We start from the raw sequence: 20,913 nt of genomic DNA, 5'->3' as shown, positions 1-20,913 counted from the left end.
AAACCACAATGCTGGACAATGCCCTCATTCGGAGAATGTCTGTACCAAGCGTTTACGCCATATTTGTAGGCTACGTTCTGATGCAATAGATGCACACATACGTAACTGCAATGAGAAAGGTAATGTATCTTTTTACAGAGAAAAAAATTTTTATTCAATATTTATATCTTAAAAAAGATATCTATTCCTAAAATATTATCTACGCGCGTTTTGAAATGCACTCTACACGAAAATATATTAAGATATATATGTGTATAATTTTTATCGGCGATAAAAAGGCGCGAAGCACGTAAAAATTATGCCATATCAAACTAACACAAAGATAACTTCAAGGATCTAAGATCGAGTATCAAGATCAAGACGTAAAATATTTCTGAGGAATACGCGATCCTGGCTCCCAAAAGCATATCCTGAAGAAATATCCTGAAGAAAATGTATCCCCATCTTCCCTGTTATCCTTGTAAGTATATATGTCAGGTCTCATATAGACGAAACAATATTTTCTCGAAGGATTCGTAGAAGCAACAACTTGTGGAATGTTAGATCTGGTTAAATAGAATGAGATAGATGAAATCTATATGTATCAAAATTATCTATTTATAAGCATAACAATATAGTAATTTTCTCGATCAAACACGATCTTCGTGGATCGATCAAAAAATAAAGATATTGCAATTTTATCGTAATTATCAGCAAGTCGATGACCTAACCCTAAATATACGTTATCAAATTCAAATACTATAAATATGATCATAAATAAGTATCAGATAATTCGCAATAGCGAATGAAATTGACAGAGAACTATATAATATAGTGTCTTTTCTATAGAAATTCACATCTTCAGAGCGCTTGAAGAATTTTACTTGAGCACTATTCCGTTAAACAAACATCAATTGAAGCCGCAAAAATTTCGCAACGACCAATCGGCACGCGTTCGTTTCTCGCAAATATTCTCAGCATCAGGATAGCATGTGAGGAAAGATTTTTTTTCACCCCCAGCTCCCACCCCCGCGGCGTATGCGCTTTCGAACGGCAAGCATCCCCCGTAACAGGGCCGCATGCAGGGAGTCGAATTTTCGTCGCGACACCGAGCCGATCAACTGCGTCAGACCGACGACGAGCATCACCGAGCCTTGATCCTTCCGACACGCTCGTCAATGTCCTGTCACTCGTCAAGAGAGTGGCGCCAGAAGCATTCGCGCCACCAGGAAGCTATAACTCAGGAACGCTCTCGCTCTCTCCGCCGCGCACCTGACTTCCGGGAACCGCGATAGGACTCTCTGGAGTAGGAGGGTGTTCCAGGAGCGCCAGGATAACAGGACGTCGCGGTGCGATTTGCGCGCGCCTGGGTATTATCTACATAAATTATACTTTATGCGTCGCGAAAGCGGCGGTTTTGTCGACCTACAAGAATAGACGGAAAGTGTTTAAGATGCTCTTAGACATATGATCCTTTTTTTCGATAAAGTTAACCGCTTTTGATCGGACGCCTTTGAGAACAAAGGATAGAGAATTATGCGTAAAGATTATATGAGATGGTTCAGAAAAATGAGTCAAGACGAAAGATAAGATGAATAGATGCCGTTTTATTGTATTGTACTTTTTTTTATTGATCGCAATTCGTCTTCCGTGCGTCTTAATTTCAGGCGCCGATCACAGGCGATCATGAAACGATACGCAGCCGAGCCCGAAAAAATATCCAAATATTCGAGCATATTTCCAATAACGCTACAACATACTACACAACTGTATCGGTGACGCGAACACCAACACATTCGACTGCACTGCAACAAACATACTGTTTACTCCACGTTGATAACGTTTCACACGATTGTATGTGCGCGAGTGATTTCTCTCGCCAATAGTTATCTACAATTTAACATTAATATTTAACGTTATATTGATGCATTATAATATTTTGGAATACATTATTAAAACTCCAGAAAATTTATTCTAATAATGTATAGAAAATATACTATTGAGAAAAGTTTATATATATAATAAAGAGATTTGTAGGCTCTTTTACATTTAAGATAATGTAAGCCACACATTTTGAAAAGAAAAGAACAGATTTAAACTACAAACATTTACTAGGAAATTAACTACTTGCGAACATCCACTTTACTTTTAAATAACGATGAGAGGTGTTTGATTGCGGTGAATATTAATTGCAACACAGTAACAGGATTTATCCCAATTTGTGCTTCAAAGCACGGTCTTGTTTTTCCACTAGGGCACCATACGTGCAACGGAGTTTCTCCTAGACGTTTCTTGTTGTTCCATCCCTGGACCCATCTGGACGAGGGCAATGACCGCAGGCCGATACTTCGTATATCCTGATAACTCGCCTCCTGCACAGGTATGATAAGTAATGGATAGACGATGGAATACCGTATTTTTACGACGTTAATCAATAATTCGTCTCCGATTCAGGATCGTCAACGAGGCATCTTTCCGCCGATTATTCCGTCGGAACGTTGGAAATTACTGCAACGGCCGAAAGATAACGGTGGTTCTGAGATAGGAACGGCAACGCGACAGGATAACAGAAGGAGAAAATTACTGTGTCGGCGGAGAGTGACGCCTGCGCAGGAACATATGATACTTCCTTATATTATACGGCGATATAGACTAAAATCCACTTAATAAGGAACATCTTTTCAATCAGGTATGAATATATATACACCAAGCTAAGTAAATTGTCAACGTATTTTATAAACGTTTATTATTATAATATAAAAGATTAGAATATATAATTTTATATTGATGTATACGTAATTACGCGTAGATATTCGAAAACTTTATTTATGTGTGATTAAGTGTCATCGGTGCTTAATTCTATAGTTCCGAAACTTATGTTTTTTTTTCTTTTTCTTTTTTTTTTTTTTTTTTTTTTTTTTTTTTTTTTTTTTTTTTTTTTTTTTTTTTTTTTTTTTTTTTTTTTTTTTTTTTTTTTTTTTTTTTTTTTTTTTTTTTTTTTTTTTTTTTTTTTTTTTTTTTTTTTTTTTTTTTTTTTTTTTTTTTTTTTTTTTTTTTTTTTTTTTTTTTTTTTTTTTTTTTTTTTTTTTTTTTTTTTTTTTTTTTTTTTTTTTTTTTTTTTTTTTTTTTTTTTTTTTTTTTTTTTTTTTTTTTTTTTTTTTTTTTTTTTTTTTTTTTTTTTTTTTTTTTTTTTTTTTTTTTTTTTTTTTTTTTTTTTTTTTTTTTTTTTTTTTTTTTTTTTTTTTTTTTTTTTTTTTTTTTTTTTTTTTTTTTTTTTTTTTTTTTTTTTTTTTTTTTTTTTTTTTTTTTTTTTTTTTTTTTTTTTTTTTTTTTTTTTTTTTTTTTTTTTTTTTTTTTTTTTTTTTTTTTTTTTTTTTTTTTTTTTTTTTTTTTTTTTTTTTTTTTTTTTTTTTTTTTTTTTTTTTTTTTTTTTTTTTTTTTTTTTTTTTTTTTTTTTGTTCAAATATATTTTATTAAGAATTGCAAATGGTTGAATACTTATGTGGCATTTAAATCACGCGTATAAATTGAATTTTGTACTCGAATGAATTTATATTCTCGGTAAAAACGCCGCGCGCGCGCGCGCGTAATCAATAACCGCCTTAGCGCTGGCGCGATTAAGAGAATCTGCTTGCTGTAACAATGTTTTGAGACCGGTGTCAGTGTCGCATTCTTGCCTCTTAAACCATAGCAGCCTCTGGGCGTTTAAGCCCTCAAACCGTTCTAATTGAGCTTCTTCCTTGTTACCGCGAAAGAGTTACCGGAAACAATGTCTGGAACAAAGAGAGAACAATTGAACGCTAACAAAGGCGCGTCCTCGCTTTGCATCAGCGCGCGATATAACTTTTTCTGGCTTGCTATTGTTCCGTTAGCACTACAACAGTGGCAGTGTCACGATAACGAATAACGAAGTGTCCAAAGGGGTTTCGAGATATTGACACGACTACTGGGTGGAAACGATGCGCGACTAACATAAAATGCTGGAGCTGGCAAACGAAAAAAAAAAAAATATATATACAACTAGTTATCTGTTCTAATTTATCTAAAAAAATTATCTCAAAGCAAACATAAAATAAAATTTAGTTAGTTTTTCTATGAATCAAAAAGATCAAATTTTAACTTTAACATTATTACGAGTAAGAGGAGATGAATCAGATAATTCATTTCTATATCAAATTATATACTGAATGCTTTTAAGAAAAATATATGAGCCCTGAGATAAAATACAATTTAATTATGCTTTTGTTTCTCGTATTCTTTATAAATCGAGAAATTAACCAAGTTTAAAATCTATTAGCATGCTTATCGCTATTAATACTATTATTCCATATTTCTACGAACATATTTTATGGGGTTAATTTAACGGATCTCTTCTCAAAATCATAGATCAATTAAGCTCGTCTGCCAATTAATTAACCGAGAATTTACTTGCGAAGAGTTTCCTACTTAATTTCTCGCGCATAGAATCGTCTAGAATGCGAAAGGAAAGAAATTTCTACCGCGTAAAGCGAGGTATTCCTTCTCGTTGGAGGAAAAAGCAGCAGCCTTCGCCGCATCTCATTTTAGTCGAGTACCCTCGCGTATACGGCAAAACATTTCAATTAATTATTCCGTAATTAAGATATGAGAAAGTAGTCATTATCCGCGTATTTCCGCGTCGGTTATCCGGAAACTTTCTTCTCTTCGTCGCCCTCTTTCATTTTCACCGACCTATTCAAAAGTATCATCTCTTTTGCTTCCGATGAATTTTCCGAGGTTTCTTTTTACACCATCGACATATACAAACACACACATGAATACATATAAAGTATATAAAAAAATTATACGTTTTCTTTTAATTATTATTATAAGGTAGCTCAATCTTTTTTTTTATAGATTTTACTCTTTTAATTATCATTCATTACAACTTCTTAAATTTTTTGTTGAATTTTATTTTGTGATAATTAAAGCTCGCAAATTGAAGTCTTGAAGTATTGAAAGAAATCCATTTTAAATTAATTGATGTGAAATAGTACATTTATACCTTTTCTCAATCGCGCAGTTTTCGATATCAGACGTTTGAAGTTTTTCCGTATTTATTTATTTTTGTATGGCATTGCACTTTTGCGTCCGACCTCGCGAATATTCACGTTGGCTCTGGTCGCGGGCATTAATTATCCACATGTCAGAGAATCTCAAAGTGCTTACCAGTCAGTAAACAGCGCAAACATCGCGGCGTTACACAGAAGTAAATATCTTCAGTTATACACGCTTGACCCGGCTCGTTTGCAAGTTTTAGCTGCGATTCTATCCCAGTTAAGGAGACCACATAGATATTCATATGCTGAAAATTAAGAACCCGCAAAAATGATGATGTTTGCCAAAGGAAAATTGTCATAATAAAAAGCTCGTCATTAAAATTTAATCAAATAGAGGTGAGATATATTTTGCATAATCTCCGTATAATGTTAAATAAATGCAAAACAATTGATGCAAAATAGTTAATTTTTTAAAGCTTGATTATTAAATGTAGAATATAAAGTTTCAATCTATACAATCTACTATTTTATAGAAACGCATTTTTTCATATAGGTACACTGGGAGATCGGCGAGATATATGGAATGGCGGCGGGGTGATCCATGGATAGGCCGCGAACTAGCCAACGCTAACTTTTCAATCTCGGTCGAATAATCCGGCGGAAAGCATCCCCGTGAGATTTACTCTGCGGCGACGCGATCCGGCCTCTTATTGGCTCGCGGGCTTTCGCGCAAACCGCTTCTCTCTATCTCCGTTTCCTCCTCACCTCCTTCTCCCTACCGTACCACAAGCGCACCCACCGACCCTCCAGCCCTCGCCGCCTCCGCCGTCATCCCCGCGCGCACTTAGCCCCGTGGTTAACTTCAATGAGCGGATAACAAGCCGCCCCTCGACTGCGCTCCTGTAATATTCGCTCGTATAAATGGACCCGCGGCTTTGTCAAATCAACTGTCGCTAGTAAACAAGTCACCCTCCTAACTTCGGCGCGCTGATACACCACCGACTCCGCGGGATACATCCTCCTCGCGCGCCACTGCCCCGGGCTTTCAGCCGCAAGATTTCTCTCCCCGATAGCACATTAATCTTAATCTATATAAGGCCGATCGTTAGGCATTGATGATATCAGGGAAGGGTGTAAGATCATGATAATATCGTTCTCGAAATATTATGGCGATCGAGTTGCTATGATACCTAATTTTAAAAAATTTTGGTTGGCATGTGCTATTCGCATCGACAAAATATCTCTAGTTTGATAAAATCAATATAATATATTTTAACACAAATATATAAATTTCGATTATTGTTGCGTTGTAATTTAAATTATGTTATTTATAATTGTTTTTATAATTTTATATATAACTTAGTAATGAAATTTAATAAGTCAAGTCATCTATGTTTAATGCTGACTATACGCGCGATTTCATGGAAACTCATTAGAGAACGGGGCGAGGGGGGGAGATATACTTGTACCTTCACAGAATTCTATATGTCATCCGGTAGCCCGGGTATTACCGTAGCATAAACGAGCCAATCAAGCACCTTTGTGACGACAATCGTTCCTTTGATTACTCGGCACTTTGCGCGAAAGCAGGAACGCGGTTACGTCGGGTAATCGGTACGTTTCAGCACCGCCTTGCTTTCTGACATCGTGAAAGTGCATTATGGAAATGTAATGCGCTGAATCTAACGATCTACGAGAACCATTTCATTTTCTTATTTCAGTCAGTATGCATTCTCAAGAGCACATAAATATATACTATTATATGATATAAAAGGATATAAAATAATATCGTGATAAATATCGTTTGCATGAAAATTTATGTACTCCCGACATTGAATAATTGTGTGCAGAGAGATTATTATTAAAATTAAAATATATCTAACACTAAAATTTTTTTACTAGGTGGAAATTTGTAATCAGATCCTAATTGCTCGGGTAATTTAAATCGTGTCTAATCAGAGTTCGCAATATTTATTCAACCTTCTTTTGGCGAGGATTCCGTGTTAATTGTATTCAAATGCCGGAATATAATCTTTCTCGCGAAAGAAGCTGCGGCCGCACCGCAAAATCGCATATTTGCTATGGAAACGCGTTCATCGAGCTCGAAAGTGGCCACGGGACTAGAGTACGGTTCTACGAGGCTCTGAAGAGTCTGCAGTTATAGGAGGCGAACAAACACACAAGGAGCGCCTTTCAATCGTAATTGGAACCGCAGGGACCTGACCAACGTCCGTGTTCAAGCACTCCTTTTCCCATAACCATCATTCTTCGAGAGTGTCTCCGCTTCTCTATAAGAGAAACACAATAGACGGTATATACGGCGACATAATAACATCGAGTTATAGTATGTATAAAGTGATTTTTGGAAACGCATTCCAAGATGACGCGTCATTGTTTGCCGAAGCATTAAAATCTTGACAATTTTATTATCTTTGTTAACGTTATTAAATTCCAATCTTTGTAAATTAGCATAGAATATAATAGAAAAAAGATCATATTTTAATACCTATATTTACTATATGCTACTCTAATATTTACTTGTTTTTAAATTACCTCATAAATTTTGATCAATGCTAATGATAAGTAATTAAAGAACATTATGTCGAAAAGAGTCTCGCTCTCTCGCGCAGTGTTGAAAGAAAGAAATATTTTTCAGTTAAAACCGCAGGGCTTTGTGTCGCTTCGTAAAAGCGGAACGGGCTGGACGATGCCGCTTCATACGGAAACTTTACTTCGGCAGTTATATTCGCACGCGCGGTCGCACATCAATAGATCCCGCTTGCATTTGCTGCGATTGTTAACGATTTCGAGGTTCTCCGTATTACGGCTCGGTGGGGCCGCCGTCCTCGTTGCCGCTTCTGTTTTAAATCGCTCCGGCATGATTCCCTTCGCAGTCTTTTATCTTTCATCTGTATTTAGCTATTCGCGCCATGACGATCCGCGGCCGCACCGTTATTGCTATCAATACGCTAGACATTACCAGAATTTTCGGCCCAGAGTCTTGCAACCGATTTGATCCACGTTTCATAAAAAAGAAATTGAAAGAGCCAAATAGATTTTATAACCAAATATTATTTTGATGTAATTATATATGTCGATTGGTGAAATTTTATTACAATTTATATTAGAACGACATTTTAATATGCTGTATTAAAATTTATTTGCTAGGTTGATTCTCGTCGCGAAGCGGTTTCTCACCAACGAAATCCCATTTGTACAACATGGTACAACACAAACGCATAGAAAAGCGAAATAGGCAGGAGAGAAGCGCCCTAAGATGAGATTTCGGATCACCCACGAGGGAGGAGCAAACGTCGCAAATTGCCGATAACGATCAGCCAGCGGGAGTGATGGTTTGTAGCTAATTCTAGGCGAACCGCCCTCCGCTCTTATTATCATTAATTTGCCTTCATTCAGGACACGATAAATGCGATAAACTGTTTCCCTGTAATATTTTTCTCGTGCACATGGCCACGTAAAGTCTTATAAAGAAGCTCCCTAAATTACCATAATTATGAGATTTGAAAATTACGCGATTGTTTAGAACATCATTTCGAAGATGCAGCTATTTTATTTTCGATTTAATCTCACACAATAATTATGTCTGCAATTTATAATATATATATATAATGAAATAATAAAAGTTATGATTATTTAAAATGAATGAAATAGATGCAAGGAGTATTTATTCTTCTCTGCATACTTTTTTTCTTAAATAAATAGATATTATTTAGAAACAATATAACTTGCATCCTCGAATTTTTGCTTTTAACGCTTAGCCTTTTTTTTCTGTCTCCGTTCGGTGATTAACGTGATCTCTTGCGCCGGCGAGAACTTCGGTAGACCCTTGTTTCTCGTGTTCCTCGATGATTCTCAATTTAGTTCGTATCCCGGCATGCATTTATTCCGGCGATCCTTCTCGCCGCCCTTTTTCCGCGCCCATAAAGGAGACGCCTGGCCGCTTTGCTGCCCCTTGAATTAATCTGCCGCATACATTAAACCTAATGAATTCCGTAACGCGCGCAACAATCTCGGCTTATGGCGAAGGGTCTCTCGTTTGCGGCGCACAACGATATACCGCCGTCGTTGTCGCCGTTAAAGTACCGTCAACGTTCGCAGCGTCAATTTCTACATCGGTGACGCAACTTACATTTAAGATTGACGATTTTATGCAGCGCCACGCGGCGTTACACCGGTAGAAAATTCGGATGGGGCGAGCATCCACTCTGTCGTCGCTGACTTTGCTTACATCAAGGTGAGCTCGCGTGAACGATCAGAATTAATTGGAGCCTTAATTAATGCTATGCGCCGGGGTTTTTGCGGAATTTGAGAATTGTCAAGTGCGATATGATAAAACTATCAAAATGACCGCTGCATTCTTGATTGATAGGTAAACTATAATATATTCTCTTCTTCGTTTTATGTAATAACGATTTATGAATTATAAAGAAATTTGATTTATTTTTCTTGTCATAATATGTACATGTATATATATATGTTGTATGTATACATGTGTATATATATATATGTACAATAATGATTATAGATTATTATTATTTGTACATGCATTACTCTGCATTATTATATGCACATATTTGTGCGTGTAATATAAAAAAATATAAAAAATTAAATTATGTAAAACGCAAAAATGTAAAAGTATACAAAAATGCAAAAAGTTAAATCATAAAACTGGATAAAAATAAATTTGGAAAGTTTTGACAAAAAATGTCTGGAAAAACTCGGTTTGCCCAGAAATGTTTGGGAGAACATTATTTTCCCAAAATTGCTAGTGTTATTCATTAGTTTTTCTTTTTTTGGTCATGCTCTGTATATGTACTTATTAGCTAATAGTATATATATATATATAATTTGAAATAGCTCTCGGGACACTATTGAGAAAAAATATTCAACTAACTAAGCATTTTAGTGGTCGACAGATAAACTACGTTTTTTATTCTATTTCATTACTACCTGTCCTCCTTCGTTTCATACAAAACTTGAAAAATAATGATTCTAATGAAGAAATTTTATTTACTTGTTAATCGTTTTATAACTTTTTACATTATAAGACAAACACATATGTCGCAATTAGATACTAATAATAAGTTTGTTTCTTTTTCAGCTTTTCTCGTCTTATATCGCAGATATCTTGATTGAATTCGCTGAGATTATCGCTGATTTCAATAATTTTGTCTTGTTTACATATTCTGTATATTTTGCCGAAATATCTTATTATTATTCTTACAAGCTCTATGTACTCGACGACGCGCGTCTTGTTGACTTCAATCTCGGATGATTTCTCGCGATGCAGCGTCCAACGTACACGCTTATGCGGCTGCATGTCGGCAGGTGCTTTAAAAGGGGTAAAATGGTAGTGCGGTGAGTAGACTAACAATATGCATGCCCGTCGGGAGAGATATAAGGAGAAAGGAGGAGAGTCGACTCGGATGTACGCAAGTAATGCAAGGAAAGCGGGAGATAGAAAATACGGAACTCTTTCAGAATGGTTGCATACACGCATCATGCATATTTACACTCGCAAACTACTTCTGACAAACGGGGGTTTGCCATAGGGGGTGGGATCTGCGAAGGATGTATTTATGCAAATGCTGATGCGCATCCGCGTTGCACCTTGCGTTATTCCGGGTTATTCGCGAATTGATCTCGTCGGAGAGAGATAACTATATATGATTTCTCGCGGCTGGCAACATTCACAAGATTCGTAAATAAAAATAATATCTTGCAATTTTATATAACATAAGTAAAAAAAAAATTATATATACATTTTTCTCTCAACTCGATTATCTTTACAACTCTGAAATCTGTTGCGTCATTATTAGTAATAAAATGCTCGAAATTGCATATTAAAGTAGAAATATCTTTTTAATATTTATGTCTCTGTTGCAGATTACACAATTTTGTCATGATATGTACGCGCATTGGATAGTTTGAAGTAATGTATTAAAATAAATACTACCCTCTCTCGGAGATTTATTATGCCTGATTGTTACCGCGTCGGGCTCCTCTTGGAGTTCTATAACGAAGCCAACAAGCACGAGACGACCGAGACTGATAACAGCGGTAACTCGGCAAGAGTGAGTATCCGTCTTTCAAGCACCTAAATCATAGAAACCAGCTATATCATGCGCCTGCAAGAAAAGTTTCACATTCAATTTGTTTCTCCCGCGTTTCGCAGTAATCGCTCGCCAATGACTTCCCCCTCTCCCCCTACATCCACCCCCTTTCCTTCTTCTATAACTCCCATCCTCACTTTCTAGTGCACCATCACCATCCCTCACACCCTTATCCGGATCCACTTAAATCGAAACGGGCACCGAGATACCGACTCACAGGTATAGGAAGGGGACTGGCTCCATGGAGTCTTCCAACCAATGACGACCTCATGCTCTCGTCTCTTCGCCTCCACATCCTAGTCTCGTGAACCAATAAGAGAGACGCGCTGGTTCTCGCAGTGGGGCGAGCATGGCGCTTCCACCCCCAAAATGGCTGCGAAATCGCGCGGGCATTAGGCAGCCCGTTCAAAATAAACGGGCGGATTAATTCGAGGGGGGTCGCGGGAACAAGTGCGGAGGGTACACGAGCGCGTATACCTTCTCCTTCCTCCCGTCTACCGCATGCTAACTTTCCGAGCTTTTCTACGTGTGCGTTTTCATCCCCGCGTGTTTGCCTCGCGTATTCTCGCCGACGATAAGAACACAACGGTGGAACCGGAGTTCGCGGACGCTTCCGGTCAGCCGCGGCGGACGTCGGTGACGCAGAACGACGCTGAGTGTTCGTACGGTAGCATGAAAATCGGATCTGCCTACCACGGTGCGAGCGTGTCGATGCATTTCCTGCAAACTCGTCGCGGTTGATTGTTATTGTTTCGTCTGTATAGGTGCAATCTCGATTGAGGATTGTGAGCGTTGTGAGTGCGTTGCTTCGCCAATGGCGATGATGCAGGAACACAAGTCTTTCTTGATCAGAGATCTTTTGGGAGATGTATTGGCCGATCGTGTTCAAGGTATGTAAAACGTAATGCAATAGATAGTAATAGCAGAAATCTATAATTACCACGCGAATATCATTGGATAATTGTTATAACTTACTTAAAATCTACATTTTTTATATTTGTATACATTTTTATAAAAAGATTACATATTATTATATATGTAAAAAGAAACTTAATTGCACATTGACTCTAATGTTATCTTTATGTATGGAAGAGATATTAAATGACTCTCTTGAAAAACTTTCTATTTAGTCTTAAATGAAGTGTATTTTTAAGTCAGAATAATTTTAAAACTAATTTTTTAAATGGACGGAATTATTATTATACGTTATTTCCTGAATATATTCGTAGATTTTATTCAATAGTGTATTTTACAAGAGCGAATTGTGCATTTGTAATACATTGAATAACGATAGAAATTTCGATTTTAAAGTATGTATTTAACATGAATCTCATAATTAAAAAGAAAATAGATAGAAATTGTCATTAATGATATAATATTGTCGCGCGGATTTTATTTTAATCGATTTCAGAGCCTGTTTATTAATTTTATGAGACAAGAATTATGTTTTTTTTTTCACGCAAACATTTCTATAGACACGTGGCGGATCGTCAGAATTCTCGTTAGAAAGTAGACCCCGTGGTGTGTTCCCATTATTTAAATCGCCAACGCAGGGCAACCAGGGGTGACTAACCCCCTCGGAGGTGGTACCCCATTAAGAACGATTCTACAGATGGTTCGAGGTGCCGAAAGATTCGTTAGAGCTCGTTAGTTCGTGGACTTTCATCGAAGATTATTACCCCCCGGCGCGCCATCGCGAGTCTATTGGCTAATCCTGGGGGGATGCAAACAGGTCCTGCTAATTCAGATGGTTTGCTCTAACCGAAATCGATCATAATCGGTCGGGGTTCGTTGGATTATTGTTTCGATAATAGATTTTGCCCGAGCGATCGGATTCCGTGATTGGATCAGTCAGAAAATAGCTGTTAGTACAAAGTAGTAGAGATACGTGCGTTGTCAGATGTGTCTCCAACATATTATATATTTCTCTCTAGAAAAACGATTAAGTATTAATAATACGCATATACATATCGAAATTATATTACGTAAAAGACTTTCTTTTTCGGAATTTGAAATCATGTTTTACATAACATAAAATCATATTTTACATTATGCGAGCTAAAATAGAATAAAATAAGTAAAAAATAAACCTTTCAGAGAAATCAAATTAATTTAATTTTTTGTAAATTTCTTAATTTTAATATTGGAGCATATTATTAACGTTATTAATTAAAACTAATTAAAATTATGAAACTTATAAAAAGTAAATTTGATTAGTTTGGCTTCTAAAAAACTCAATGAATTTAAAGACTCTTAAAAGTATACTTTATTATATGATAATTTTATACACAGAATTAATCAAATACTTTTGTCATATTATTCAATATCTAATAATTATTATAGAGAGTACTTATAGGAAAATTACTTTAAAGAAAAGTATTGAGAATATAAGTTGCGCAAAAATATGTTGCAGAAGATTCGGAGGACGATTCGGCCGTCCATTCGGATTCCGAGGATACCATTGATCCTGGCAGTAGTCCTTGCATGCGTCTAGAAAGTCCCCCATCGGCGCATTCACCGTCGCCAGGTCCAGCGACTACGTCTGCAAAGTCTTGCGGAGTGACCACCAATGCACCGCCGACCAGTAGAAAACCACGAAGACGACGAACCGCTTTTACTCACGCTCAGCTGGCTTATCTCGAGAGAAAATTTCGTTGTCAGAAATATCTCAGCGTGGCGGACCGCAGTGATGTCGCTGATGCTTTGTCGCTCTCGGAGACTCAAGTGAAAACTTGGTATCAAAACAGAAGGTACATATTTAAATTCACCATAAAATGTAATATAACTTTTCACCGTAATTTTAAGTACTTCAATATCTGTGCGAATAAAATACACGCGCTCTTCACAAATCGTAATATAACATAAGAAATCTTTGTTGATTATTTTCTTGCTGTAGAAGAAACTAAATTTTACATTTATGTATTAGCATATTATATACACTATAGAATATTATAGCGTACTGTACTAAAAATATTCTAAATTTAGCCAGTTAACAAAATTTAATTATACGAATATCTCTCATATTTTGAAATCGCTTTTTCTTTAGTGAAAACATTGATCAAGATATTATCATCATTAATTTTCACATTCGATATCTTGATAATCCTACAATTATAAAATCTATTAAGTTTAAGTTTATTTGAGAAATTAAATAAAAAGAATGAAATTGAATTTCTTGACACAAATGCCTTTGTGGAGATTCTCATTTTTAATCACTTCAACAGCTTCAAACCTGTCAATCGACGTTTCTGTTAAAAGGAAGAATCTCGCGTATAGTGCTATTTAGAAAAACTAGATAAATGTTCTATTGCAGAACGAAATGGAAGCGGCAGAATCAGCTACGATTAGAACAGTTGCGCCATCAAGCCACTGTCGAGAAGGATCTTCTGGTACGTAGCGTCGGTCTTCATCACGGTAGCATAGACGCTTATTGCTCGCCATATAATACACAAACGCAAACCAGCCATCCGCCGCCGCCACCACCGCCGCCGCCGGCACCGTCTACCGCTTCCACGGCTGCGTTTCTGTCGACGGCAGCCGCGCTTTTCCGAAATGTCACCTACGTCCACGGCTGCCCGCTCTAACCCGCATGATCTCCAAAATCTCAAGATAATTTTTGAGTCTGAAGAGAGCTAGAGATCTCCCCGCGTCCGAAAAAACATTTCGACAAACTACTTGTGTCGTGAGTGCTATATATATATATAAGCTATAACTTGAAACAAGTGTTTTAAAATATCTTTAATCACTTTAAACCTTTCTTAATTACTAGTGCGTTAAATGGATTTATTTTAACAAATTAGTTTACACAGTAATGGATAACAAAAGGTGCCCGCGTGTACATATTACAGTTTTTTTTCTTTCCTCGGGTGATTATGTTTTTTTTTTAATTACGCGTTCTGTTTAGGATTTGTATATTGTTCTTGTGTAAAAATTGTCTAGGATGAGAAATGATGGGGTAACAAGAAGTGAATTATATCCATTCTATGTTAATTCTATCGTCTGCGCGATTGAATTGTAGCGTTTGAATTGTAGTGTCTCGATAGTTATATACATTTCTGTGCTCGGACAGTTCTGTCACGATCGTTTCTCTCATATTTCCTCTTGCATGTCGAGCATTAAATGAGGATTAAACGAAAATGTAAATATGTAATTATGGAGTTGATCGATAGTCGTAGTCGCTTATCCCCTTCAATAAAACGTTTAATATTTATATTAACATTTTACGAAAGTTCACATCTTTTCTTCAATGAATAATAGAATTTCTATATAATCGATATTATATATTACAATGTTACAACATTGTTATAACATAATATTTGATTTGTCATCGTAGATGCAATATTAATATTGCATTTAGAAGATAGACGAGAAGAATAGCTATTTCGTCATGAAAAAGAGAAAGAAAGCATACTTTGCACGACTTTGTCCATATAAATTGGAGTCAGAAGTATATAATTGATAATTAACGATTTACGCAGCTTAATAACACATTTTATTCGCGTAGTTACTTTAGTGTCCTAGTCAAATATAATATCGACGTATATGCAGGTGAAAGTAATATTACCGAATGTGTGCAATTTTGGAGCGTGTATGTAACGCAAATGCTATTATCCCTCATAATTTAGTTAATTATTGTTACTCGCTGTCAATAATCTATGAAACACTTTTTGCAAAACAGGAAGTTATTGTAGATAAATAAATTATTATCGATGCAAGAGCCAATCGATATTTTTTATTTAATACGCTTAAGCAAACGTTTACTTTCTGCTTTCATATTTATAAAGTTCCAGGCAATCTTGCAGGCGAATGCAAAATGCTCGAATACATATTTCGTTATTATTTTTATCCATCTATTGTAAGTAGAAAGCAAAGTATACACGTGGCGATAGACACGTGACCAAGTAACGGGTAATTGGTTGAAACCGATACATGTGTCGAGTGGCTCGACGGTGCTCGTGCGGGCTGGAATTGACATGTATGGCGGATCTAATTGCACGAAAACGACAAGAGAATGCGCAGCAATCGTTGCGATTATCGCGACAACTTTGCGCTGAAGCTGCGTTAATTAGACCGAGAGAAAAGGAAGTTACAACAAGGCGTAATCGATATTCTCGTATGAATAATTTATTAAACGAATGTGTATTATTAACTTTATGTAGCCGAGAAAAACAACAGGAAAGGAGTGCAATCGGTGTAAGATGACTATCCATCAGTCTTTGCGCGGAAGAAAACTATGAAAATTGTAAATATATAAATGAAAAGGAAGAACTATGTTTTTAACAAAGAATGTGATCTATAAATAGTTAGAAGAAAGATTATTCTTCCTCTGTATACAAAAGACTGTAGAAATCAAATGATTTTTTCATTATTTTATCTTGTCCTTTTTCTCTTAGTTTTTCCAAAAACAATAAAGGAAGAAAATAAAAAAATTAGCAGATTACTTCCGTATGTTCAGAATAAAATAAACTTTGGACCGATCCCCATGTTCAACGTGTAAGAAGTGCAGATTCGTAATCCTGAATATGAAATCGCCTGGACGGAGGAAAATATTTTGCAGCCCTCGTTTTCTCCCTCAGTCTCCGTCATTCACGTTCAATGTGCCATGTTTTTTCAGAGAATAAAAAGAAGCAGATATTTCCCTTATGCATAGTTACTTCGCCATAATGAATCACATCGACTTTATATAGCAACGACGTTCCGTCAGATAGCAAACGAATTTCGCATTTAATAAATCGTATCTTTATATTTACATAATTATATTTATATATTCATACAATTATAAATATAATTAAAAATATATTATACAAATATATATCTACAAAAATACGACAAATTTTTCACAATCTTGTGCGCGCGTGTCAATTTTTATCTATTTCTTTATAGTTCGATATATGTACACCGTCATCTTTAGCAAGAGCCGAGAAGGGAGGGTTTTCAAGATACGTGAGACAAGTGGCGTCGCACGCGTTCAGCCACGTGCGTATTGTATTGTGACGAATAGCCGCGCATACACGCGTGTGCATACGTGCGTAAGTCATGTTGGCACTTGGGCACGCGCTTCTTATTCCTCCTCGGCTCGCTTCGTGTCTCCATAGTGCGGCATCGTTAAATACTTCACGGGGGGGAACAGACTCTTTCTCGTATGTGCGCGCGGAAAAGAAATTCTTCGACCTTTTTCACACGATTTTTTTTTGCATCCCGTACCGAGCATTGGCAACCCATATTTTTTTGTAGATCATGCACAAATCGCGTGAATATTGAATTGACAAATTATGTTTCTTGTATTTTTTCCTCATAGGAGAGACAACGAATAAATTCTCTCGTTTAGATTTTAATTCATGCACGCGCGTACACGAGCTGATACATTAATCAGGGGCCGCAGGAGAAAGGAAGAAATGATATGCGAGCATTTCTAATGTTTTAGAAAAGAAGTGGTGAAGTAATTGCTGGAGAAAAATCCAGGTATACCGATGTCTCTACTTCCTTTCTTCTCTTGACGAAAGGCAAAAGCCAGAAGTAAAAGGGATCGGCGGCTTCGAAGAAGGCAAGAAGAGGGGTAGCGCAGGGGCAGCCGGAAAAGCGGGAAGGGGGAGATAGAACCGAGTGTAACGAAGCTCTGACTTTTTAATTGGAACATATTCAAAAAGCTGTACGTCTTTTCATCGCGAGATACGATGCGATGCGCCATGAATACGATTTGAATCAACGCGGAATCAACCGAGCTCGCGTATCAATCCGAGTTTCCAAGGATCGCATGAAATCGCATCTCTCGTTTTTTTTTCTTTTTTCGTAACATTCATAGACGATTCAATGATACGTCTCAATGACGCTGAAAATACGCTAAATGAGAGCGCATCGCAGAGTTTTTGCCTGTTTGCGTAAATAAAGACTGCTGCCTCGCAATGTGTCTGCATTCGTGAGCATAGATTAATGAGTCGTTGCCTCGACAATTAACGCAACAATTTCAAGAGAGTACAAAGAAAAAAAATTCAATTACATAGAAAGTGTCAATTACAAATAACGAACAAATTTGTTACATTATTTTTATTATTAAGAAAATATTTGCGCGACGCTTCTCTTTCTTCGATAAAAATGCAATTTTATGAAATATCAGAATTATATGATTGTAAGAAACACCACGAACAATGACTATTCTCTCCTTCGAGAAACAGAGAGCCTATGGCGAATTTAATTTAATGGGCTGTTTGCTTGCAAATTGTGCTACTGCTAAAGGGCAGCAAACAATTCACAACTCGTTTTAACTTCCACCATTTCAATCCCAAGAGTCGACGGTCCCTTCTCGCGAGCGTATATTTGCATAATTGTCTCTTATGTTCTGTTTCTATTTCTCTCCTCCAAGCAAACCGCTTTTCTTTCACTGTTCATCGGCCCAATCCTTTTTATAAACTTGCCATTCGTTAGCCAATCATGAATTTTAAACATCCAAGGAACATTCGAATTATTAATATATACATTTACAATAATAATCATGAATCTTTTTCTATCGTATAATCGTTATTTTTTATAGAAACAATTAATGATTTTGTGTTTATTGTATTAAAGTAAAAATTTAGTATAGTTGTACAAGAGAGAATTCTTGGATTTTTTAAATTTTTATTTAGATTGTAAATACTTTCCAAGATAAACATTCTTAAAATTCATCTGATTCAACATAACAAAAAAATTCATCTCGATTGACATCTCCAAAAAGAACTGCCCCGGGTGAGGATCGAACTCACGACCTTAAGATTATGAGACTTACGCGCTGCCTACTGCGCTACCGAGGCAGGTTAAGGGCATATTATTTGAAATAATCTAAATAGAATTGTGTGATGAAAAATAAAAATATATTACTAGTATTTTTATAATATTGTAGAAATAATTCTTACGATTGAATATATTAAATAATATCCATGTATGCTCAAAAATGTACTATTGTCTATTTCTCTAATAGCTAATAGCAGAGAGAAGCGCGAAAGGGATCACACCGCCGTTTTTCATAAGACATTTTTTCTAGCTGGTACAGTAGCGTCAACTAGATCCATTTTAGAGCCGGCAAAACTACATGGCCAGATCCACTTTTTGATGGTAAAACGACCTGTTTTGGTGCATGTCCGTGCTAAACACATTGGTGCATTAAAATTGCGGAGAAATATTATGGATTTATTAATGTTTTATTAGCTGTGCGTGATATTTGGCCATTCTAGTATATATCACAGACAGCGATAATAAGTTATTATTGAAATATTTGTATGTATATGCGCATGTGACATAAAATAAATTTTCTTAAATAAATTTTCTTAATAACTTTTTCTAATTTACTAATTTTTAAATATTTAATGTGTAAAAGATATTTATAATAAATTGCTTTTACTTTCTTCTTATTCTTGAAACAAAATTATCAAGCATTTTAAGCAATCAAATTATTATACTTTTAATTTATATAGCTTTTTGTAATTAATTAGTAATTTATGATTAATTATATTATTTAAGTAATTTTTTAATTTATATATTCAATTGGATGCATTAGTGCCCACTGATGCACCGGATAATTTTTAGTTAAATATGTAATCAAAATTTTTATTATTAATTTAATTAAAAATTATCCGATTTATGTTGTGTTTGATATCATTTTAATCGCAAAAATCTTATTAATCCATTAAAATTATTCTCAAACGGATAAAATACAAGTAAGAATCTTTCTTAAAGTAAGAATCGAAATGACAGAAATCTAAATTATAAATTATTATTTTGTTGCGAGCCTTACCAGCAATAACTATTTTTCTTGAAGTAAAGATATTTTGTCCCATGCTTTATCGTACGATTTTTTGATTATTTAAATATAATTTGGATTGAGAACGCGCAATTAAACATGCAATCGAACCGCAAGATCGAGTAATTAATATAACGATAATTATTCTCTCTGTGATATATTAATCGTTTATTAAATAATTGATCTATAGTTTAAAATATTTGTATAATTTAATATTCCGCTTGTACATATACGTCATAGTACGCAAAATATTTTCAGCTGCAAATTATCAATAACATGGTATTCGGCCTTGGCGGTGTAAACAAACAGCGCGCTATTGTTTACGGTTTACGTGTTACGGCTTCATCATTCGCACGGCGACACTCGAACAGTAATGTAGTAGTGCGAGACGCTCCGTTAAATTTCTTTTCTAAATGCGATCGCGACAAGTATCGAGAAATAATTTGATATAATTAATTCTCTCTCTTTCTTTTACTTTCTATGTAACAATTATTTAAAAATATTTAAAATTAAATATATTTCATTCGATGTTTTTTCGTTCGACTTTTCGACGATCTAAATATATGATTCGGATTGAGAACGCGCAAAAAAAAATCTAATCGCAGATCCGAAGTAATTAACGATAAGTTCCGTAACATTATTAATCGTTTATTAAATAAATAATTTTTACAAAATACTTGTATAATTTAATATTTCGCTATATACGTCATAGTACGTAAAATATTTTCGACTACAAATTATGAATAACATGGTATTCGGACTTGGCGGCATAAACATTAGCGCGCTATTGTTAACGTGTTATGGCCTATCAATCGCACGGTGACACTCGAACAGTAAAGTAGTAGAGCGCGAGACACCGTCAAATTCCTTTTCTAAACGAGATCGCAACAAGTACCGAAAAATAATTTGATATGATAAATAAAATTAATTATCTTTTATCTTACATATCTTAAATAATGCGTATTTATATCATAACGATAAATCTCGAGGCGCGTATTTCGCGTGATAT

The 20,913-nt window shown here is 35.5% G+C and overlaps 1 protein-coding gene and 1 non-coding gene across 5 annotated transcripts; one reads left to right on the top strand and one right to left on the bottom strand.

Moving 5' to 3' along the window:
* The first annotated feature begins 50 nt into the window (after positions 1–50).
* LOC115244252 (barH-like 2 homeobox protein) lies at positions 51–15,146 on the top strand. Of its 4 annotated transcripts, XM_029821765.1 has the most exons (10): positions 51–119; positions 334–460; positions 1,000–1,349; positions 2,234–2,668; positions 8,166–8,350; positions 10,120–10,376; positions 10,905–11,092; positions 11,896–12,021; positions 13,545–13,881; positions 14,445–15,146. In XM_029821765.1, the coding sequence occupies exons 8-10, from the start codon at positions 11,946–11,948 to the stop codon at positions 14,713–14,715; spliced, it is 684 nt and encodes a 227-aa protein (XP_029677625.1). In that variant the 5' UTR covers positions 51–119; positions 334–460; positions 1,000–1,349; positions 2,234–2,668; positions 8,166–8,350; positions 10,120–10,376; positions 10,905–11,092; positions 11,896–11,945; the 3' UTR covers positions 14,716–15,146. The 4 variants fall into 4 exon arrangements, with proteins under 4 accessions (XP_029677625.1, XP_029677629.1, XP_029677628.1 ...); XM_029821769.1 differs by lacking the exon at positions 334–460; XM_029821768.1 differs by lacking the exons at positions 51–119; positions 334–460; positions 1,000–1,349 and having other exon boundaries at positions 1,867–2,359; positions 2,434–2,668.
* Positions 15,147–18,845: 3,699 nt separating this feature from the next.
* Positions 18,846–18,918, bottom strand: Trnam-cau. Its single transcript has one exon. It is a non-coding gene; the product is annotated as a tRNA-Met (tRNA).
* Positions 18,919–20,913: the final 1,995 nt, after the last annotated feature.

Source organism: Formica exsecta, unplaced genomic scaffold, assembly GCF_003651465.1.
Source record: "Formica exsecta isolate Colony F162 unplaced genomic scaffold, ASM365146v1 scaffold80, whole genome shotgun sequence".
Lineage (NCBI taxonomy): Eukaryota > Metazoa > Arthropoda > Insecta > Hymenoptera > Formicidae > Formica > Formica exsecta.
Note: the sequence above shows the minus strand (reverse complement) of the source record. Positions and strands in the feature narration are given on the sequence as shown.

Coding starts and splice junctions, on each gene's coding strand:
- LOC115244252 (XM_029821769.1), top strand. CDS start 11,946: ATGGCGATGATGCAGGAACACAAGTCTTTCTTGATCAGAGATCTTTTG. Junction 12,022..13,544: donor ATTGGCCGATCGTGTTCAAG/GTATGTAAAACG, acceptor AATATGTTGCAG/AAGATTCGGAGGACGATTCG. Junction 13,882..14,444: donor ACTTGGTATCAAAACAGAAG/GTACATATTTAA, acceptor GTTCTATTGCAG/AACGAAATGGAAGCGGCAGA.